At 37.0% G+C, this 19,999-nt stretch overlaps 1 protein-coding gene across 1 annotated transcript in view; it reads left to right on the top strand.

The window, feature by feature from the left end:
• The window catches only part of kctd16b (potassium channel tetramerization domain containing 16b), a 93,564-nt gene extending 74,451 nt beyond the window's left edge, over window positions 1-19,113 (top strand). The window contains exon 2 of the mRNA XM_007562014.2: window positions 12,269-19,113. Coding sequence (XP_007562076.1) covers window positions 12,269-12,732 — 464 coding nt within the window. The 3' untranslated portion in view covers window positions 12,733-19,113. The remainder of the gene's footprint in view (window positions 1-12,268) is intronic.
• The last annotated feature ends 886 nt before the right edge of the window (window positions 19,114-19,999 follow it).

The following is a 19,999-nucleotide window of genomic DNA, read 5'->3' as shown; positions in this document are numbered from 1 at the left end:
AAATAGTTTGGAAACCACTGGGGGGGCCCAGGAGAAAAAGTTTGGGAACCACTGCACTAGAGGGTGATCGAGGGGAGAGACCAGTCTTTGAAAAGTGTTCCAAAAAGGGATTCCAGTCAAGTCACATGAGAAAGTGTCTTTAGAGCCTTTCCAAAGTCTCTCCATCTGTATCATGGACATCATGTCCGTAATCCTCAGGTGGAAGGAAGGAGGAACAGAGGACCTCCAGTCTCTTAAGATTAGTCTCTTGGCACACTTCTTCTTTTTAATGTTTTTACTCTGCTTCTCAACGGTCAGCATGTCTCACCCAAAAAGCCTCTTTTATTTTAACCTAACACTCTAATCTGATTTATATTTCCAATACCCAAAAATTAACATTTTATTACAAAAAATCATTCCACTGAAATATAGACACCGCACGATTACTTAGACCAGTGGTTCCCAAACTATTTCTGCCACGCCCCCCCTCCCCCAAATAGCTGTCTGGTTGAACGATGTGTGTGAGCAGTGGCGCAACTACACATTATTCAGGTGGATGCGAAAACATAAGTCGGTGCCCCCCCTTCCTCCTCTCCCCAGAAGGAAGGTTGAAGGAGTGAGGAAATCATACGCTCGTTACGTGAAGGGTAAAACTCTCTACATTTACCTCGTAACGTGCTCGAGGTGAAGGAGCGTAAGGCACCCTGAAGTGTATGGGAAAACGTAATCGGCGCGCCGCCCCCTCCGGTGCTGCGCCCCTATGTGTTGCATGCGCTGCATACCCCCTTTTTGCGCCACTGATTGTGCATATGCAAAAACATAAAGCTTTAATTGATGAAGGAGTTTGCTGATGTTCTAAAGCACGAATTGACAGGAGGAAGTGATATTCAGAGGGAAGGATAGAATTGAAAGAAGGAAAAAATATCTATGTAAGGTACTTTTCTATAATGTAGCGTTGCTCTGAAACAATGTGCAACACCTGTATTTGAGGATGAAGAAAATGTCATTCAACCAGATAAACAATACAACACAATGTGATACAGCCATGAAAAACACTACAAAAACATGCAGAAGAGAGAAAATGCTGGCAGATAAGAACAGATTGTTTTATGAAGCTCAACACACAAATGCATCATTTTACACTGCTGTGCAAGAGACTAATAATTTAGCAATGCAAGAAAGACAGGCGAGAAGAAAAATGAGTGTGAAGGAGGCGGAGTAATTCTTCATTCTTGTTATCTATTATGCCAAGCTTGCAAATATTGTTCTAACCAAAAAGATGCCGATAGGAGGAAACACCCCGTTGCATTCTGAAAAAGGAGCATTTCTATTTGGAAACTGACATCTTTGCCCAGAACTCCAGGAACACAGACAGTTTAATCAATAGCTGACCAACCAAGCTAATCTTCTCAAAGCTAAATAGTAGACAGGAGAGATGTAAAGCAGACACATGATTTGACCAGTATCTGTCATGGTGAAGTGTCCTTGGACAAGATACTGAATCACTGCCAGATTTAATTAATACTCTCTTGACCTCTTCTGGAAGCAAATAAATGTAGACAGAAATCACTTCATTGATGTGATTTAACCAGTTTTCAAAAAGTGGCACGTCATTTGAGAGTAAAATTTTGTCAAAAACTTTGTACAAATTATGTGACTTAGTAGCAGGGAAATGTGAGAGGAAATCAAACATAGATGAGATTCCTCTTTTTGTTTCTCTGTGAAAAACTAGAGCTGACACATACCTTAGATCTTCCCTGTGCCCTCGGTCTGTTTTTGAGTTTCTGAGCTAAAATAGAATCCATTTCGTTATGCTCATACAGATCCTGACCCAGAAAGTAGATTTTTTCCTATTAGGAAATCAGAGTACAGGAAAAGTGTCATTTTCCTATTTTACCAATGATTTTGCGACAGAACGATGTGACACTGGGAGGACCATACTGTCACTGTCATCTTAAAGATTACCACATATCCATTTCAAATTTAAAAAATAGTTAATTTAACACTGTACAGCTGTCCAAAGTAACTAAAGATTGAGCATGCTGATCAAACCCAAAATGTTTAGCTGCTCTCACATTTTAGCTACCATAAACCATAAACCAAGTTTTATGGATCCAATTTTTTCTTAAATATCATAGATTTTAATTCAGAAAGCTCACAGGCGTAGGTGTGCTTTCAAAATGTGCAGCCGTTATTGCAAAAGCAAAGATGCCTGGCATACAGTGGAGCTGAATTGACACGAGCACGTTCATAAAATCTGTGTTGAAAAATTCCCCAATATTATTTTGCTGAAACTTATTCAGCACAAGTAAATTTGTTGTGAATCGTTAGACACTGATACATAATACAGAAAGCTGTTTATAAATTATCAATATGTGGCTATTCTGTTCAGGCAGCATCAGTTCATATCTAAATTAATTTCTGGTGTTTATATAAAATTGGAAAAATTGTTTTATTTATTTATAGTTATGTGTAGTCGTAGTCCAATTAGATTTATTTTTAATTCATTCCACTTTGTCACATAATTGTTAAATAGATTTATCGTCAAATTAAAAATCCACACAGTCTGATTAAGTATTGTAGAATACATATAGGGTCAAACATATTTGCATAAGAACAGAACAGATTGAAAAGACTGATTAGCAGTTAACTGAATCCTTCATCTGATGTCAAAAGTGTAGATGAATTTGAATTGTGGAGCGCTTTGTAAATGCTTGGTGCTTTGGTGGAATAACTCCAGGTGATTTAGATAATTAACATTCAAAAATAATTCAACAGCAGTGGCTTAGGGCTGTCTTAGAATTTGAAATACACATTTAATGTTGTCTTTCTTTGAATTGTTTATATGAAAGAATTAAAAAAACATCAAGTTCCAGCTTTTGCTGTTCTCACAAACTAAAGGTTTTCAAAAATTACTCATTGAAACTTGTATGTGCATCTTTATGGGATTCTTATGTATTTATACATTTTATGATCAATAGTCTGTATGGGATGTTAGTGTGGGAGGCATTCTTAGACATCTGACAGTCATGATATTTACCCATTCATAGTGATTGCTGGTAATTTGCCTGAGGTTTTATTTTTTATTACCGACCTGCTTTTAAAATCCTCAGTAGACATTACATTGTGACTTTGGATAGCCATTGAAACCAGAAAAAGGTTCTCTGAGGCTACAGAAACATTTAAAATAGAAATATCTTGGAAGAAAAAAATACAGAAAAAAAAAGATGTAGGAAACTGAGAAGGGACACAGACCCAGACGGCAGAGTTGAGATTTTGTTGTGCCAAGATCATTTATCTCCACTGAACAGCCTCCGAGTGCAGAAAGGCTGTATGACAGAAATCAATCAGAGGGCAATCGTCCATACAGAGGCACTAATGTTCCAACCTATCAATACAGGCAGAGCAGAGAGGAGAAGCACTGCAGGAGGAAGAGAAAGGTTGAAAAAAGCAGACGAGGTTTTCTGAGCTTTTCCTTAAGTAAGAAAACATTTCCAGTGGAACCCTTATTTCCCCTGCAACTCAATGTAAAAAGGAAAAAAAAATTCCTAGAACAAACCAACATGATAGAGTTAATATTTGAGTCTGTTTTGATTTACCGTTCAGTATTCTGGGTCAAGCAAAGTTGAATGATTCCACTTGAGTTAGTGAAGGCATTTTAAAGTAGCCTTTATCCTCAATTATGTGCTCCATCAGCTCATACATTGTTGATATCTGACATTTAAATGTTCATGTTTCCCACAGCTTCAATGAGTAACTTCATAGTTCCCAGTCTGGTCAACTCTCCATTCAACTGCGCTTGAGGGTCCTTCAGAACCGTTTGTAGATGTAAGCAGCCAAGATTTATTATTTGATTTTGCCTTGGTGTCTATAGGCCGATCAATGCAGGGCTGATAATAAAAGCAGTGGCAAGCACAAATCAGATAAACAGGTTTGTGAGTCAAGCCACAAATTGTGTAAGAAAAGTGGCTGACTCAAAAATAGGATAAATTCTTGTAGTTCTTGTTGCTGACATCTAAACAGAGGCTGCGCTCAGACAGGGAGAAGCTTGTCAAATCCTTTAGTTCCTGTCAGCTTCTGGATCTGTTGCATTAATTTGTCAAACTGTCTGCCCTTTACGAATGGAAATGAGAAAATCTAATCCAGATGTTTACTGTGTCTTACAAATGATGAAACAATGTGGAATGATGTTGCTCAATACTTTTAAAATATTTATCATGGTTTCGTTTTTACAGCTAACAATTTAACAGGTTTAGGAAATCCAGCTAAAGCACAATGGAGTGTAGAATAAATAAACAAATATTCAGACAAACCATTCTGTCAAACACAAAGTAAGAAGAGAAAGGGACAAAGACGGGATTGTTTTTGGTAAATTATGTATCAGAGGTTTTGCTGTGAACTTTATTGAAGAACCAGCCTGACAGACCAAAGGATACATTAGTCAGGTCAGAGACAAAGTAGTACAACCTGTTTATCCCAAGTCATACAGGAGGAGAAAGTAACAAAATGCAAGAAAGATGTGGATTCTTTTTTTATTGTACTGCAAACTTTAGTTTTGATTATGCAGTGTTTGTATAATTGTTACACTGCTTTCATTCAGCTTGATCCCCAAAATAAATAAGCTGTTCAAAGGATATGTTTTATGCTGTGCAGCTGCTCCTTTTAGAAAACAAGCAGACCAACTAATTCCTAATGAGAGAGCATGATAAATTCATTACAGTACATAGGATTAGCTTTGACTTTGTGTGTTGTTGAGTTTATTTATTTCATTATCTTGAGAGTGTGGTGTGAATTAGCTTTGCTGTCCAGAGCTGACAAGAGTTGTAGAGGTTCCTGCTGAGATCAATACATCAGTGCCTGTAGCTGCTGTCGGGAGCTGTGGTGGGTTTATGTGTGTGTCTAATAGCATGTGACACTCATTAGACTTCAATCAGACCTTCTGCCCACCTGCCTGAAAAAGACAAGTCAGAGACCACACAACTCCACTTCTGCACATGTCACGCATCTCGGATAGACACGCTCAGAGGAAGAAAGTGCACGCTGAATGATGCATACCAGAGGCATGGCCGACAGTCTGGCACCTCTGATGACACGAATGGAGACGCCACCTGACACCAGAATTCCTCTTTCTGCACAACATAACAGATAATAGTTCCAAACCTCGTTGTCACTTGCTCTGGGATGCAGAACAAAAGGCGTGCAGAATCTGCTTTCAAACACATCTGCACACAGACACACTGGTAATGCACAAAATATGTGGAAAAAGGCAGACTTACAGAAAAGCACAAACCGACCCATAACACTCTACCATTTGGCATGTGTCTGCGTGCACATACAAATATTATCATCCATGATTAAACAAACACTCACACATGCATGTATTCAACCCTGAAGTCAAGCTTGATCATGTTCTCACATTAGAGCATGCCAACAACACATTGACATGACCTGTGGCAGATCTATAAGTAGAAATCCACAAACCCAAAGGCTCTAATGATGTAAGCTGCATAATTCACCTTCTTGTTTTAGAAAAATATTCTGTTACCAAATGTGTAGCAGCAGTTGTTTAGAAATGACCCATTTTTATCCAAGCCACCATTCAGTTTGAGGGACAAAAGGGACATTTTCTCCACTTTCAGTATTGTTCAAACAATCCCAAAGCAAGCCCCTTTTGTACAATAAAAGGTTTACTTTCCTATTATTTTTATGGGTTCCTTCTGCACATTGGATGATTAAGCACTCTGTTAAAGACTCATAACAAATGTCTTTGATTCACTTCCATTCTAACTTTTATCCAGAGGGTTCTACTTTAAACTGAATAACAACTAAAGATTCTCCTTTTAGGTCCTGTTTTTGCCCTTATTGACAGAAAAAAGTAGAAACATCTAGTTTAACGCTGCACATAGGTGCAGTTGTTAGAACAGTTGCTTTACAATAAAAGGTCCACAGCCCAGGGCCTTTTTATATGTGGTTTGCATGTTCCCCCAGAGCATTTGTGGGTTATTTACAGGGACTCTGGGTTCCTTCCACAGTCCAGAAGCATCACTGTTAGATTGTTCTCTCTGAATTGCCCATATAGGAGTAATTTTGTTCAGATGCCTCTGTGTTTGATAATTTAACTAAAACACAATGTTAAGAATTCTATACATCTATTGGCATTACACGGTTACTAATAATTCATTTTTACGTGGTTTACTTGTAAAATTACTATGAACATACATTTTGTCTTTTAGCACAGTTTAATGCTGAGAACAGATGAATGTAAAATCTCATCACAAATTACTGCTCCGGTTTTCAAGGAGCAGTTGAAACCTGAGCCAGTAAAGCCACTAAAACTTGGACTGTGGAAATGTAAAGCACTTTGTTCTGATGCAGCAGGACAAAGTAGGTTTCCCACTCCGGAACCAGATGCTCACTATTCAAAACAGGAGCACATCAAAAGCCATATGCACACTTCAAAGACTTCATGTTCTATAAAGTACATTATATTTCCTCAGGTTTCTGACCTGCATAACCTATTTTTTTTTTTTCAGTTCTTCAGTATGACAAAATAAACAACAGGGAGGCACTGCATATGGTCATTGCAAACTGTATAAATAGTGTGAATAACGAGGTATGGACTTGCTACAATTTAAATGACTAAGTTTAGCAAAACAAGTGACAATTTATACAAATACCTCCAACTTGGATGTGAAATGCACTAGTTTTCTCTGGGATAATTAAATTTGAACAGTTTATGTTGCGCTATAAAATATGAAATGCTGACCTTTGCAGAAGGAACATCTAACAAGGTAAATGTTGACACTTTCTAAAGGTGTCTGTATTTCACAATTCTAGACTGGGGATGTGTGAGCTTTCAAATCTTAAGGTGATGGTGAAAATAATACCTTCTGAAAATGTTTACTTTAAAGTCATATTAGTGCTATCTATGTTATATTTTTACTTCATATATGATTCCAGTATCATTTCACATGTGAGTAAGTTTCCTTTGTACCTAATTTACAAAGACAGCCATTTAACTTAGTTCTGCAAGATAATGATAATGTCTTTGAAGTAATATGAACATTAAAGAAAACAACAGGAACAAACTTTATAGTTTCTCATCCTCCCTTTCCATTAGCATGACCACAAAACCATTCGGTGTTAATCCCATTGAGAAAATGCTCATCTGCACATTTACAGTTTCATTCTTCACTTCATTTAGCAAAGAAAAAAAACATCACCACTGCCATTACTCGGTGTGCTTTGACTGACTCATCAACACCGCATACTTAACTCTCCTTTTTTGTGAACGTAATTAGGGTATTACTGTGAAATTACGGAGACACCACTCACTTATTTCACACATCTTATTTATCAGTGCTTAGCTTCTCCATTTGCTGTACAATGTTTTTTTCCCTCCTTTTTTTTTTTTACATATAAGTTAGTTATGGACTTTAGGATTTTATGGGAATAAAAAGTGGTCAAAATTACAAATCTAACTCCTTCCTAGCAGTCTTTAACACTGGAAACCTGTGAATTAAAATGGAATTGCAAATGAAGAACTAGAAGGAGGTAGATATAATTACCAAGTGCCAGAGTGTAATCACAAAATCATATATCAACTGTACAGACACAGACTCATGCTCAGAACAAGGCTCTTTGAGACATTTGTTATAACAGTGTTTGCCACAAGGTTCATTTTATGTGGACAAGCTGATTGTCTTGAAGCTGACTCTCCAGAGACTGGGCCCATTTTTCAAACCACTGGTTATGTGCCTGCATCTCATCGATCAGCGGACTCACTGTCCCCTCGGAGCAACATGAATTAACTCGTGTTCCTAAACACGGCCTTGAAGGAGATTCTCATTGCCATAATTCTGTTTCTTGGACCTGGATGATTGCGTTGTTTCATACAGGTCATGCATTTTTAGAAGAGCGCGGGCTGCAAATTTTACACTAACCGATTGCATTATTGATCTCAGTGGCTTCCAGCGCTCTAAATCCCCTTGTATCCACTTGTTGGTCTCATGATAGAGGGTGAGTGTTTGCTGGGGAGGCAGTTTTTGTTCCCACCATGCTATTTAGCTGTTCTATATTGTGCTACTTTGATTAGTTATGCTAGTTATTTACTTGCAATTCCATGAAATACACGTGATAGTTTTTCTTTGACCAATATTAAGGTATTGAAATTGTTGTGCTCTATATGTTGTTGAGAAATGTTTGGTCTTGATAAATGAACTATTGCCAAAGTGAGATTCTATCTTTAATAGTGGTAAAAGTAATACATAATTAAACATACGTTAAAATAATATTTAACATACAAACATATGGAAAAGTAATCCCAGGAAAGTGAGAGTGGGACCATTGCAAAACTAGTTTGTGCAAAGATTTCTACAGGTTAAAGTATTGTCAATTTGACAACTGCTGTACATATATTTTTATGTAACTGTGTAATTGCTGTTTGTCAAAAATCCCTCATGTCATTACAAAGGTTTAAGTTGTTTTTAGAGTTTCTAACAGTCATTATAACTCTCCTTACATGCTGTAGTTCTAACACATAGTTGCAGGCAACTATTCACACTGTTGTATTTTACCAGCAGAACCTCAGGTTTTTATTTGCTTTATAGTTTGCTGTTTGAAGAACAGAAGACAGAAAATGCTCATTCAGGCAGTTTTTTCACAGTTCATTAGTTCTGTATTGACTAATTTAGAAAGACTCAAACAATGGCAGTTGTGTAAAAAATAACCAAACTGGTTACTGGTGAAGCCACACAAAAGACAAGATACCAAATGATAAGAGATTCACATTGATCAAAAATATGCACAAAATCAATATTTGATTAAGTAGCTGCTCAAAACTGACAAGTAGTTCATGAGCAGCTCACCGTCTTTATTTGTTATGTTTTGCACAGTTTACTAGTGAAGTTGGTTTTATATATCAGCTTCTGTTCAGACTGTTTAAAGAGTGTAATCAGACGGTGATGGCTGGTTCTGTCGTCTTTAAAGTTTTTAGGCATTTTATGAATAATTACAGGAATACTTGAATTGGATAACTTCTGCTTTTGCTTATATTAAAATTGAAATGGGTCAAACATAAGCTAAATATCTCTGGAAACAATTTTGTTATTTGGAGCAAGATTTATCTTAGCAAATTGAGGTGGTGAGAAAAAAGTTTGTAAATCACACAAGAAGGGTGAAAGTTGTTAACCATGACTTGAACTTAGCAGTTACACAGATTTCTAAAGTCTTTCCAAACTACATTTAACACTGTGTGGTTTTTTGCTAACTTCATTTTCTCTCAATCCCACTTGTATTTGCTGGTAAGAGTCTGTGACAAAGTGTTTGAAACTTGTGTTTTTATTGGTGTGGTTTCAAAATATGTTTAGAATTTTAGCTTTAAAATTGTAATACTTGTACGTTTATTTGGGAGTCATTATCAGTCTCTACTTTGCTAAAATTAGCTTTTTAAGGCTTTTTATCCTTATAAAAACTAATATTAAATCACCAAATATTTTATAAGAGGTTTTAATTATAATATTGAAATTTCACTGTGACGTTTTAACCTCAGAACTATCAAAGCTTCATGCGCCCCCTGTGATCATCGACGCCCCCTAAGGGGAGGGCACGGACCCCAGACTGGGAAGCACCACTCTCTCTGTGTGAATGGGTGCACACTAATGTGTGTTTGTGTCTGCAGGAGCTGAGATGTGTAAATGCCAATGGTAATTAAGGAGATCCAGAGCTGGTATGGTTGAAAAAGGGGATGTGTTCTATTTCTGTCAGTGGCTTTGATGGGTGAGGTTTACTTTGAACACAGAAGGCACAGTGTGTAAGAATGTGTGTGTGCATATGGGATCTGGACCCAGTGTCAAGCTGTCCACAAAATCCACCTATTTATACTCATAAATGTAGATATAGTGGCTGAGTAAGACTCAGAGGAGCAAATATTTGTCTTTTATGCAGGCGCCACAGCTATTAACAATCCAAATATGCTTCAGAGAATAAAGAAAATTAAAAGCAGGCAGAGTTTTATTTTGCATAGTTATTTAAATGCTTAGCATAAAGGGAAAACAAAAATGAGCCAATATTGTACCCAATGAGTAGAAGATGCATGGCAACCAGAATCTGTCAGACCATAAATGTGTGGAAATAAAGATGAAGTGAAGCAGCTCCTACAATCATCGGTTAGGGTGGGGCATGGAGGGTGTTTGCCTCCAGGGTTTTGATCTACCCTCACTAAACAGCAAAGAGTCCATCAGCAACAGATACATTCTCAATTATTCAGGAGGTTAGCATGAAAAATGAATGGCTGCTTCCTGTAGTGAGAGGTGTGGTGCTGCACTGGTGCCTGAATGTTTCAGGCAGACCAGAGCTTTTACAGCAGATCTTAGTGAAGGCGACGGTTTCCTCTTGGTGATATGTGGATGGGTGCTTTTGTTTCATTACTGACTGAGACCAGAGCTGCTGGACAGATGCCTCGATCTCATCAAAACAGAGGAACTCAAAATGTTTTCTTGCTTGGCACTCTGACTTGCTGTTAAGATGTTTTCTGGGGTCACTGGGTGCTTTAGGTCTCTAAAAAGATCAGAAATGTTTGGATGACCCAGCCAGGGCTGTGAAGACCCCAGCTTATTTCTGATTAACACTGTGGGCTTCGCTGTTGCCTCCCTCATATGATCTTATACATTTACTAGAGACCTGTGCTGGTCACAAGATCCTAATCTGTGTACAAATCCCGTGAAATGAGATGTGTAAATGAACATCAGTGAATTCCTTACACCACAAGTGAAATCAGGCTGCATTTGTTCAAAACGTAAAACATTTGCTAGGAAAGCAACGAGGACAAATAAACTGCTCCCATGTTGAAGACGGTGACTGAAATCACAAATGTATCAAATGAAATGCTTTACCAGCCACAACGATCAACACAAGGACTATTTACAGTAGCTTCTAGTCTGTCTGTCTCTGAACTGCTGAGTTATGTTTTTGGAAGATGTGATGTGATGCACAACATTAATCCACAAAATATCTTTTAAAAAGTCTTGAGACTGATAAAGATGTTTTTGTTTTTTCTTGCTGATAATTCATGAAGCGGTCTTTAACCGAGGCAGGTGAGGCCTGGTTTGTTTCACAGGAGTCCTGGACTCTTTTGGGACCTCACAGATGGAAGGCAGTAATCTAAACCGCTTCTGAAACGGTTCACCACTATTCCATGTTTCCGTGTTTGTGGAAATGACTTTGTAACCCTTTTTAGGCATATTGATACAAATTAAATATTCACTTTGTGGGGGAAAGTGTCAGTTTGTTCCTGACTTCTTTGGGTTTAATTTGAGTTTGCTAATTGAGTGTTTGGCTTTGCTGGTGTGTCTCCTCAGCAGGGAGGAGCATCAAAGGGAGACAAATGCTTCAGGTGCTACTGAAAAGCTCCCAGAGCATGGCCATGTCAATTAAGAGGAGTAATGCTCTGAGGAGTTATATTAAGTTACATTTATTCTTTGGTTGACCTTAGATTAGTTTAGTTCGAATGATTTGCATGCATGTAAATATTTACGGTACCGTTTATTGCTTTGTGTTAGGTTTGTCTAAAAAATGTTTTCTTGTTTTGTTTTTGAAAACCCTTTTTCTTGGTATGATTGGTGAAATTTCCCAAGCTATAAAAGCCAGCTTCTTTGTCTCACTGTGTAATGGGTGCCGGTGCATGAATGAATGAATCCACCTTGACTGCATTTTGCTGAGCCACTGCCGGTCAAACTAACATTTTCTATTTGAAAACAATTTTTTGCATTTATTCTGGTCATATGTGTCTCATATTAAATTGATGAGATTATCTTAAACATCTAGGTAAAACAAGCAAGCAAAAACAGAAGACATATTTAAGGGACCATATTCTTTTCCACAAGTACATGTATCAGTTTTGAACTTCTGTTTTCAATTTTAAAAAGGTTTTTAGCTCTTTGTGGGTGTAAATGGGTCGTGCAATGCAGGATTAACAATGCAAGAATGTCACATGTTTGCCCTCTTCACTTTTAGGATTAGAGCGGTGGAAAGCCGGTGGTTCCTGATGCCATGTCACTTTGTTCTAGGTGATAACTATTTGGCACCGGCTGACTGCTCATCTTTGTCTTCCCTATGGCTTCTTACTTTGTCTTTCTTTTCCTTTCTGAATAATTTGTGTCTTCCTTTGTCCTATTGTTAAGTTTTTTTTCTTCATGCAGATTGATCTACAAAGAAAGGAAAAAGTGGGGGGGAAAGAAGCTCTCCATGGAATCTAATATTAGCTCCTGTTCTGCTTGTCTTGTCTCCACAGGTGGTCCATCACGCTGGTCTTCTCCTCCATGTGACTGCTGCTGCAAGAACCACAAGGGTGATGGCGAAGGGGAGAGTGGCACTTCTTTCAACGAGCTTTCAACCTCCAGCTCGGAGAGCCAGTCGGAGACCAGCTCTCCCCAGGGAACAGTCATTCGAGGTCCAGTCAGCCGTCAGTCGCATCCTCATGCCAAGGTCCAGACCCTCGACAGGCCACCTAAGAAAGGCCCAGTTAGCATGATTCAGCAGTCTGACCAGCGACGAAAGAGTGACTTGCTGCGCACTCTGACAGCCAGCTCGCGAGACACCAGTGGCTGCAAGAAACGGCCCGTAAAAGAAAAGCCAACGGTTCAGGAGGAGCTGCAAAAATGCATTCAAGACTTCCACAAGATCAAGATCCCAGAGAGGTTTCCTGGAAGGCAGTACGTGTGGCAGACCGACCTGCTGAGAAAGTACCGCCTTTGAGCCTGAATTTTGGAGGGAAGCACGGAGGGAGCAAGCAAGCACACGGCCACGGATCAGTTTACGTGTTTTTCCATCATGGATTTTTTCAAACAAAATCAACATTGAGGAGGACACTTCCTGATAGGATGTTGAAAGTCAAGAGAAAGAAAAAATCATCTAAAAAGGCAGTTGCAAAGGCTCTTGGTAAATGTAGTATGTACAGTATGTGTTTATATGTAGTTTAGACCAAGTATATACTGTATGTATGTGCAGTAACTTGCAGACTGCATCAGCGTTGGACCAAAACAGCAGAGCTAACTGATCAAACAGCTGAAATCATTACTGGTTGCACCTGGTGTTACTGATGGCTAATGGATTGCACGGACTGTAATCAGCCGTCCTTTTGACTGAAAAAATTACAAAGCAACATTTCTGATCCAACAAAGACAAACACTGATTTACTGCGTGATTGTATGAGTGCGGTGGTGTGTACGTGTGTGTTTGTACCCAGGTGGCCTGGAGGTCAAAGATAAATCTGCATCGGGACTCATCAATAATTCATGCAGTTCCAACAGAGCTCTCACCATAAATACTCCCTGAGATCTCTGCTGCCACAGTGGCACAAACAGCTGGGCTGATTACTTTACTTTTAGGTAACATTTGGAGACTCTTGAGCCAGAAGGACGCACAATTTCATCAGCATATAAATTAATTCCCCTTCTTAGAGGCAGGTTATGTTGCAAATGTGCCCCAAGAGCACCAAGCAGCAGCACATTGCTCTAATTTTTACAAAGCTGCCTGGATGTAGATCAACAGTAAGTTGTGAGGGAAAGAGAAAAAGCGAAGGTTTGGTGGAACTGAGTAAAACTCCAACACTTTGATCACAGTCATCACAGTATATTCACATAAACAAAAAAAAAATCTAATTTTTTTCCGCCTTACTCATACTGAACAATAAATCATGGTATAATTAAAGCCTCACTTGGTTTGACAGTACTGTACAGACAGAAAAGGCTGTACTAGTGGTGTTTTCTAACTCTGCCAACATGGTTCGAGGCTTTCCACACTTACTGTTGACAAGCTAATCAATAGTTATTGATGATCGGTCTGATGAAAGAGCTGATATATGTAGTTCTTGTTTACAGTTACTAATGAAGTCTTTGGGTTTCTAACAAAAAGATACAACTCGTGATTCATTAAAGGTTAGCCATTACTCTTGTATTTAAGTTAGTAGAAGCGAGGGAATGTATTGCAAAGCAGCTACAGAAACTAGGACAGCAGTGATCTTTAAAAAAAACTGCTACCATACTAGATAAATAAAGTTACTTCACCTTTTTATTGGAATTATAATGGAAAACACTAAAGTCCAATTTGAATTACGTGGTTTAAAATGGATGACAATCAGTTGGTAAAAGTTTTTGCATTTATTTAAAAAAAGAGTCTTTGTCAAACTAATTATTTTCTTTTTGCCAGAGTACATTTCACTTGGTGGGTCATCTGAAGAGACGTTTCATCTAAAGAACATAGAGGGTATGCCCCAATATTCAGATTTTTGAATGATTGCATTAAAGTAATTGGCTGCAGTTAACTCTTGATATGTTATTTTCTCAGAAGTATTTTGTCGTTCCCTTTCACACACATGAACTTAATAATATTTAGAAACATCTTGCACAGGATAACATAGTAACAGAAGCTACTGAGAGGAGGTTAGTTTGTCCTTTAAAAGACGTCAGACAGCTGTAGGACTCCAGAGGAATTGGTCAATCAGATGACATGATCATTAAGCATTATTACACTGAGAGAAAGTGTGGAAATTTGTGCTTTATAGAAAATGCAGACATCCGCAAATGCTTAATGTTAAATAAATAGAATCGAAATCTGTGACCGAAAAATGTCAATCAAGAAATCCCTAGACAAAAGCAATACACTTAATATTAAACAGTGAGAACAACAATGAAACGAAACACTGTTGGTCCCCAGCTAACTGTGCATGAAAAAAGAATGAAGCACTCAGAGAAAGGCTCCTATAATGACATAAAAATGACTAAATGTTGTGTCTGTTGGAGGATATCCAGGGTGTCCTTAAGGTATCTGCCTTGTGTGTAAGTAAAAAGAAAAAATCTTCAAAGAACAGCAATATATTTGGAAAAGAACTAATAGAAATCTGACATAAAGGATTTTATCTGAACTTTAATATTCTTAAAGTTGAAATGGTTTGGGTTTTGAAATTATTAAAAATTTTAGTTATTCTTTTATTATTTCAAAGCACATATTATTAAAACAAATATAACAAACTTACTAAATACATTGGTTTATATATAGGTTTATTTAAAAAATGCCCCTACAAATGCTTTATTACTATAGTTATTTTTATATCCGAAGAACTTTTATTTCAATATAATTACTGAAATGTTGTCATACTGGCCACAAAATGCATTTAATGTGAGAGTTTACAGAGAGCTATTATTCACAGATGCCCATTTATCAGCTCAGATTTATAGTAATTTATAGTAGGGCTCAGGAAACGTGTTGCAGTAGGTTCCAAATGAGAAACAGCCATTCTCCTCATGTTAAATGCGAGGTATAATAGGGCTTATTTTTCTATGTTTCCAGAATATTTCAGTTTTACTTTCATGTATTTTATCATTTTTGTTCTAAGACCAATTCTTTTCATCTGGGCTACATATCATATGTAAATAAGCACAATAAATCATATTCAAGTAGAACAATGTAATATACTCTGTATATAAAACATGTAGATCCGTGACGCGCTGCTGCTCTGTTATCTCAGTGATCCGCTTAAAATGTGTATGCCGCTCTTTGTTTTGGCATGTAATACTTGGCCATCACAGGTGAAAGAAAATAAATTACATATATGTAAATTTCAACAAATTTTTTTGTAATTTCATTTAGGACAACAGTATTAAAGGGAACAGTCAGCATTTTTGCCTCCGAATGCTGCAGAAAAAGTCAAATATCACTAAAATATTTCAACAATCAAATTTTCTGTAAGTTGAGTTGTTCTAAAAGGATAATTGGCTAAAAGGTTGTTTAAAATTGAAACTTGTAAATGCAAGCTGGACAGGAATAGATCAAGAAATTGTATGGTGCTGAACGCGTTTTACAATGATTTATCAGTAGGTCTTCTATATTTTAGTCCAAAGCATCAGCCATGGATTATGCAGCCATAACTGCATGGAAAAACCTTTTCAGTAAAGTTGGAATGCAATAAAAGTGCATTTTCAGGGAAAAATAATAATGAAAAACCGACTGCACAAAAGAATAACAACAACCAAGTCTACTCAAAACCAACAAGGATAAAATGAGTAATTTTGTTGAGTTCTTGTGACTACTCAATACACTCAATAATCATGTTTCTACTTTCTGCATGAAATGAAACAGTAATGTAAAGCTAAAATTCAATACGTTGAGCCTATTTCATGTTGTTAGCATCCACATGTTTTTTCCACAGCAGAGTACATATTATGTAGGGCCTTTTGAAAAAACAACTTAATTTTTTTGATCAGTATGTACTTGTACAAGACAGAAGGGAAGGAAAAAGGATCAAATTTCTTCTCCTAAGGCCCAGAGTTGTCAGCAATATTGAATACAGTGTCAAGGAACACTTTTTTTGACATTGTTCCTCTGAATACCTTTGAAACTCTCTGTAAGCTCATAGAACTATAAAATAAAACATGTGCTCAATATGACTCATTTTATGTCACATGCCAGCTGACATTAAACATGTGGTTTCAATAATTCAAAGGGTGAACATATATTTTAGTTAGTTTGTTCTGAAGCACAACTGAAAAATTATTCAGGATCAATTATTTGATAATGGGATTAAAAACAACTTAATTTTAGTTCAATCTTCTGTTACCTGAACTTCAATCAATATTGTTTAATGCTTGAATTCACATTTCTGATAAGCATAAAGGTTCAAACACACATTACATTATATGGAGAGATCCCTGACTGTCTGGTTGCACAGCTTTTAGCTCATATGGAGTTTTGGAAAATATTAATACCCCTTGTACATTTTTTTCAGATTTTTTGCAAATAAGTACTTACATGTACTTATTTATTTATGTTTACTTGCACAGAATAGTGTATCATTGTAAAATAATACACTATGACAAATAAAAATCTGAAAAGTGTTGTGTGAATATGTATTCGGTACCCTACTCCAATATCCCTGGATAAAACTCCTTCACAAATTATTTAATTAGTGATTAGAGTCTGATATATTATTTCGTCTCAGTATAAATGGAGCTTTTTTTTTTTTGAAAGCCTCAAAGGTTTTTTGTAGGTCGTTAGTGCACAAACAACATTATGACGACCAATTGACACATCAGATAGGTCAGGGATAAGCTATAGAGAATTTTAAAGCACGGTTAGGTTATAAAATTATAACCCAACCTTTCAACATGAAGCCAAGTTGAAATTAACATCAAAAAATGGAGAGCATGACAAATCTGCAAACCTATCAAGGCATCCATTTCAACTCAGAGGCCTTGCAAAGAGAGCATGGATCACAGAAGCAGCAAAGAGGCTCATAGTAACTCTGGAGGAGGAGCAGGCACTCACAACCCAGGTGATGCAGACTACCTGCAAGACTTTGGGAAACACTATGTGTGGTGGAAGAAAAATTCTCTGAACACACCATGTTTAACATATAATTGGTGGCGTAATTTTGGGATAAATCTAAATGTAAATGAGAATTGTTTGGTAAAACTTTAAAAGTAATGCTCACAAACACTTTCCATTCAGTGTGACTAAGCTTCAGCTGTCAAGAAAATGGATAATTATTTCAGTTTCTAAATGTTTAAAGCTGATTGTAACAAATGTTTAATAAGGAAGGAGTTAGCAGAATTCAGGTGCATGCCACACTGTTCAGAGTTAAAAAATGTTTAAGTTTTGAAAGTCATGTACTATGTTCCTTCTCATTCAAAGTTAAACACTACTTTTCTACATACAAATGTATTAATTTTTGCAGTTGTCTCCTGATGGAATGTGGAAAAACATCAAGGTGTTTTGATAGTTTTGCAAGGCTCCATAAAACTGTAAAGTAGCATTTGGTTTTCTTGCACAGTTCATTTTCAGTCCATGTTTAACAGAAAATATAAGCTGCTACCAGGATCTGTTTGCTTGACTCTGTCTGCTGCTTCTTCTTTTCTTTTGTTTTGCTTTGATACATTCTAGAAACAAGGTCATCCATGCAGCTGAAAGTAAAAGTCATTTGTAAACATACGAATGATTGAAAATTTAGACAAACGTTTGACACCTGGTGGCCTTCTAGATTTGTCTACGGCTGTTTTTGCACAATGTATAGAATAATCTACAACACACAAACAGGGAAGTATTTGAAAGCAAAGAGTTGCATCCATGTCCAGCACATCAGCACAGACCCAACTCATATTTATCTTCTAACATTTTGAGCGCATGAGTTGATATGATATGAGGTTCTTTCTGCTTCAAATTATGCTGATTAATGTAATTAGTAAATCATGTGTGCAATTTATGTCTTAGGACAAATGTGATGTTTGAAAATGAGGAGAACCTGGACCAATGTAAAGTTTGCCAGTTTGTGTGATTTTGCAGTACTTTTTTATGTCTCAAACTGATTTCCTCCCCTAAAGTTATGGCCATGGCCTTTAAATGAAACCCAAGCACATGACTGAACCTCTTGCTTTTTTTATGCTGCCTTTGACGACCCTGCCAGCCACAAAAACAAGTCATAATATTCCAACATCACAATGGCAGACCTGGAGTCGTGTGTTTGAAGCAAAAGGGCGTGTTTTGATGTATGTTGATGTGACACACATTACAAAAAGAAAAAAAAAGCAACAAAACATTGTGAGCATGTTGGTATAAACTTATGACAGATTTAAATTAGTCTGTTCTTGTGAAATGAGTATGTGACAAACGAATATTTGACAGAAAAGAGAACATTTAAAAAAAAAGATAAGCACAAATGTGTCGATTGTTGCTGTTCCTCCACTGGTGTATAAAGTTCTTAATAAAACAACTCTGCAACATGACTGAACTCCTGCAAAACAAAGCAACTCTCATGGCAAGCTTGATGTTAATAGAAACTTGATACACTGCAAATCATCATAGAACTTCTAAACATTATTTGCTAACTGTAGCATTTCATAACCCTGTCTTTAAAAATCTTTATTTTTTCCTTTGAACTGTGGATAAAAGTAATTCACCACAGTACAACTGAATTTCAAAGAGTCTGACATCTGTGCTGAGAGTTGCTCTGTATTTAAGGTGTTCTGTTCTGTTGCTATGTCTGCCTTTATAGACAGTACAATTCATTTGAAAGTCTTTAGAAAAAAAGCTGTCATTTTGAAAATGTATGAGTACAACCAATAAACAAGATGAACTATACAGCTACTAATTAGTAATGCTTGTCTTTTCTTATCATGAATATATATGTACTAATTAAAATCCTGTTTATTGTAGTGGAGCAATCATGCAAAAAACAATTTAGAAAAATTAATTAGAGTTTATTTGGAAAGAGTTTTGTTTTTGTTTTTTTAGCACAGTTACTAGTGCTATAATGTTTATCAACACTAACATTTCAGGTTAAAATATTCAATTCAGGGAATGTTTTATATTTAAATATTTTTAGGTAACAATTAGTAAACCAAGACATCCTGTCTTCTTAGAATATTAATATAAAGTAACAGTTTCTCATTTCTCTTGGCCAGTCTTAAAAATGAGGAGTAGAGGGAGGAATGCTTCATTCAAAAGTGGCACATGTATTTTGGTCCTCAGGAAACGGCAACAAGGAAACAAACACTTTTCCAACCTCCTTATATCTGTAATCAGAACAATAAAAATCCTACTTATAACTGGGCTGGATGAAAACCATCTTGCTGGGGCGTCAGGTGGTGCAGTGATTAGAGCGGGCGCCCAGCATTCAGAGCCTACAGACCTCAACACCACCATCCCCAGTTCAGCTCCCATGCTCGATTCCTTTGTTGCTTGTCTTTCTCCCTTTCTCTTTCTGCCCACTTCCTGTCAGATTAAAGTTAAATAAAGGCCACAAAAAATATTTCAAAACAACAACAACAACAAAAAAACATCTTACCAACATGCAGATGATACAGGAAGCTATAAGATGTAAGAAATCCCACAAATAAGCCTGAAACATACTCCACCATGTAAAAACATGTACAGGGCTTGAACAAATCACACTGTGCAAGTTCAATATGACAATAACTCCTGTCAGAATGCATGATTAACTGCTGCTCCACTGTCATGTCAGAAAGGTACG

Source organism: Poecilia formosa, unplaced genomic scaffold (genome assembly GCF_000485575.1).
Source record: "Poecilia formosa unplaced genomic scaffold, Poecilia_formosa-5.1.2 Scaffold133, whole genome shotgun sequence".
NCBI lineage: Eukaryota > Metazoa > Chordata > Actinopteri > Cyprinodontiformes > Poeciliidae > Poecilia > Poecilia formosa.
The sequence above is the reverse complement of the archived record's forward strand: the minus strand, read 5'-3'. Positions and strand labels throughout refer to the sequence as shown.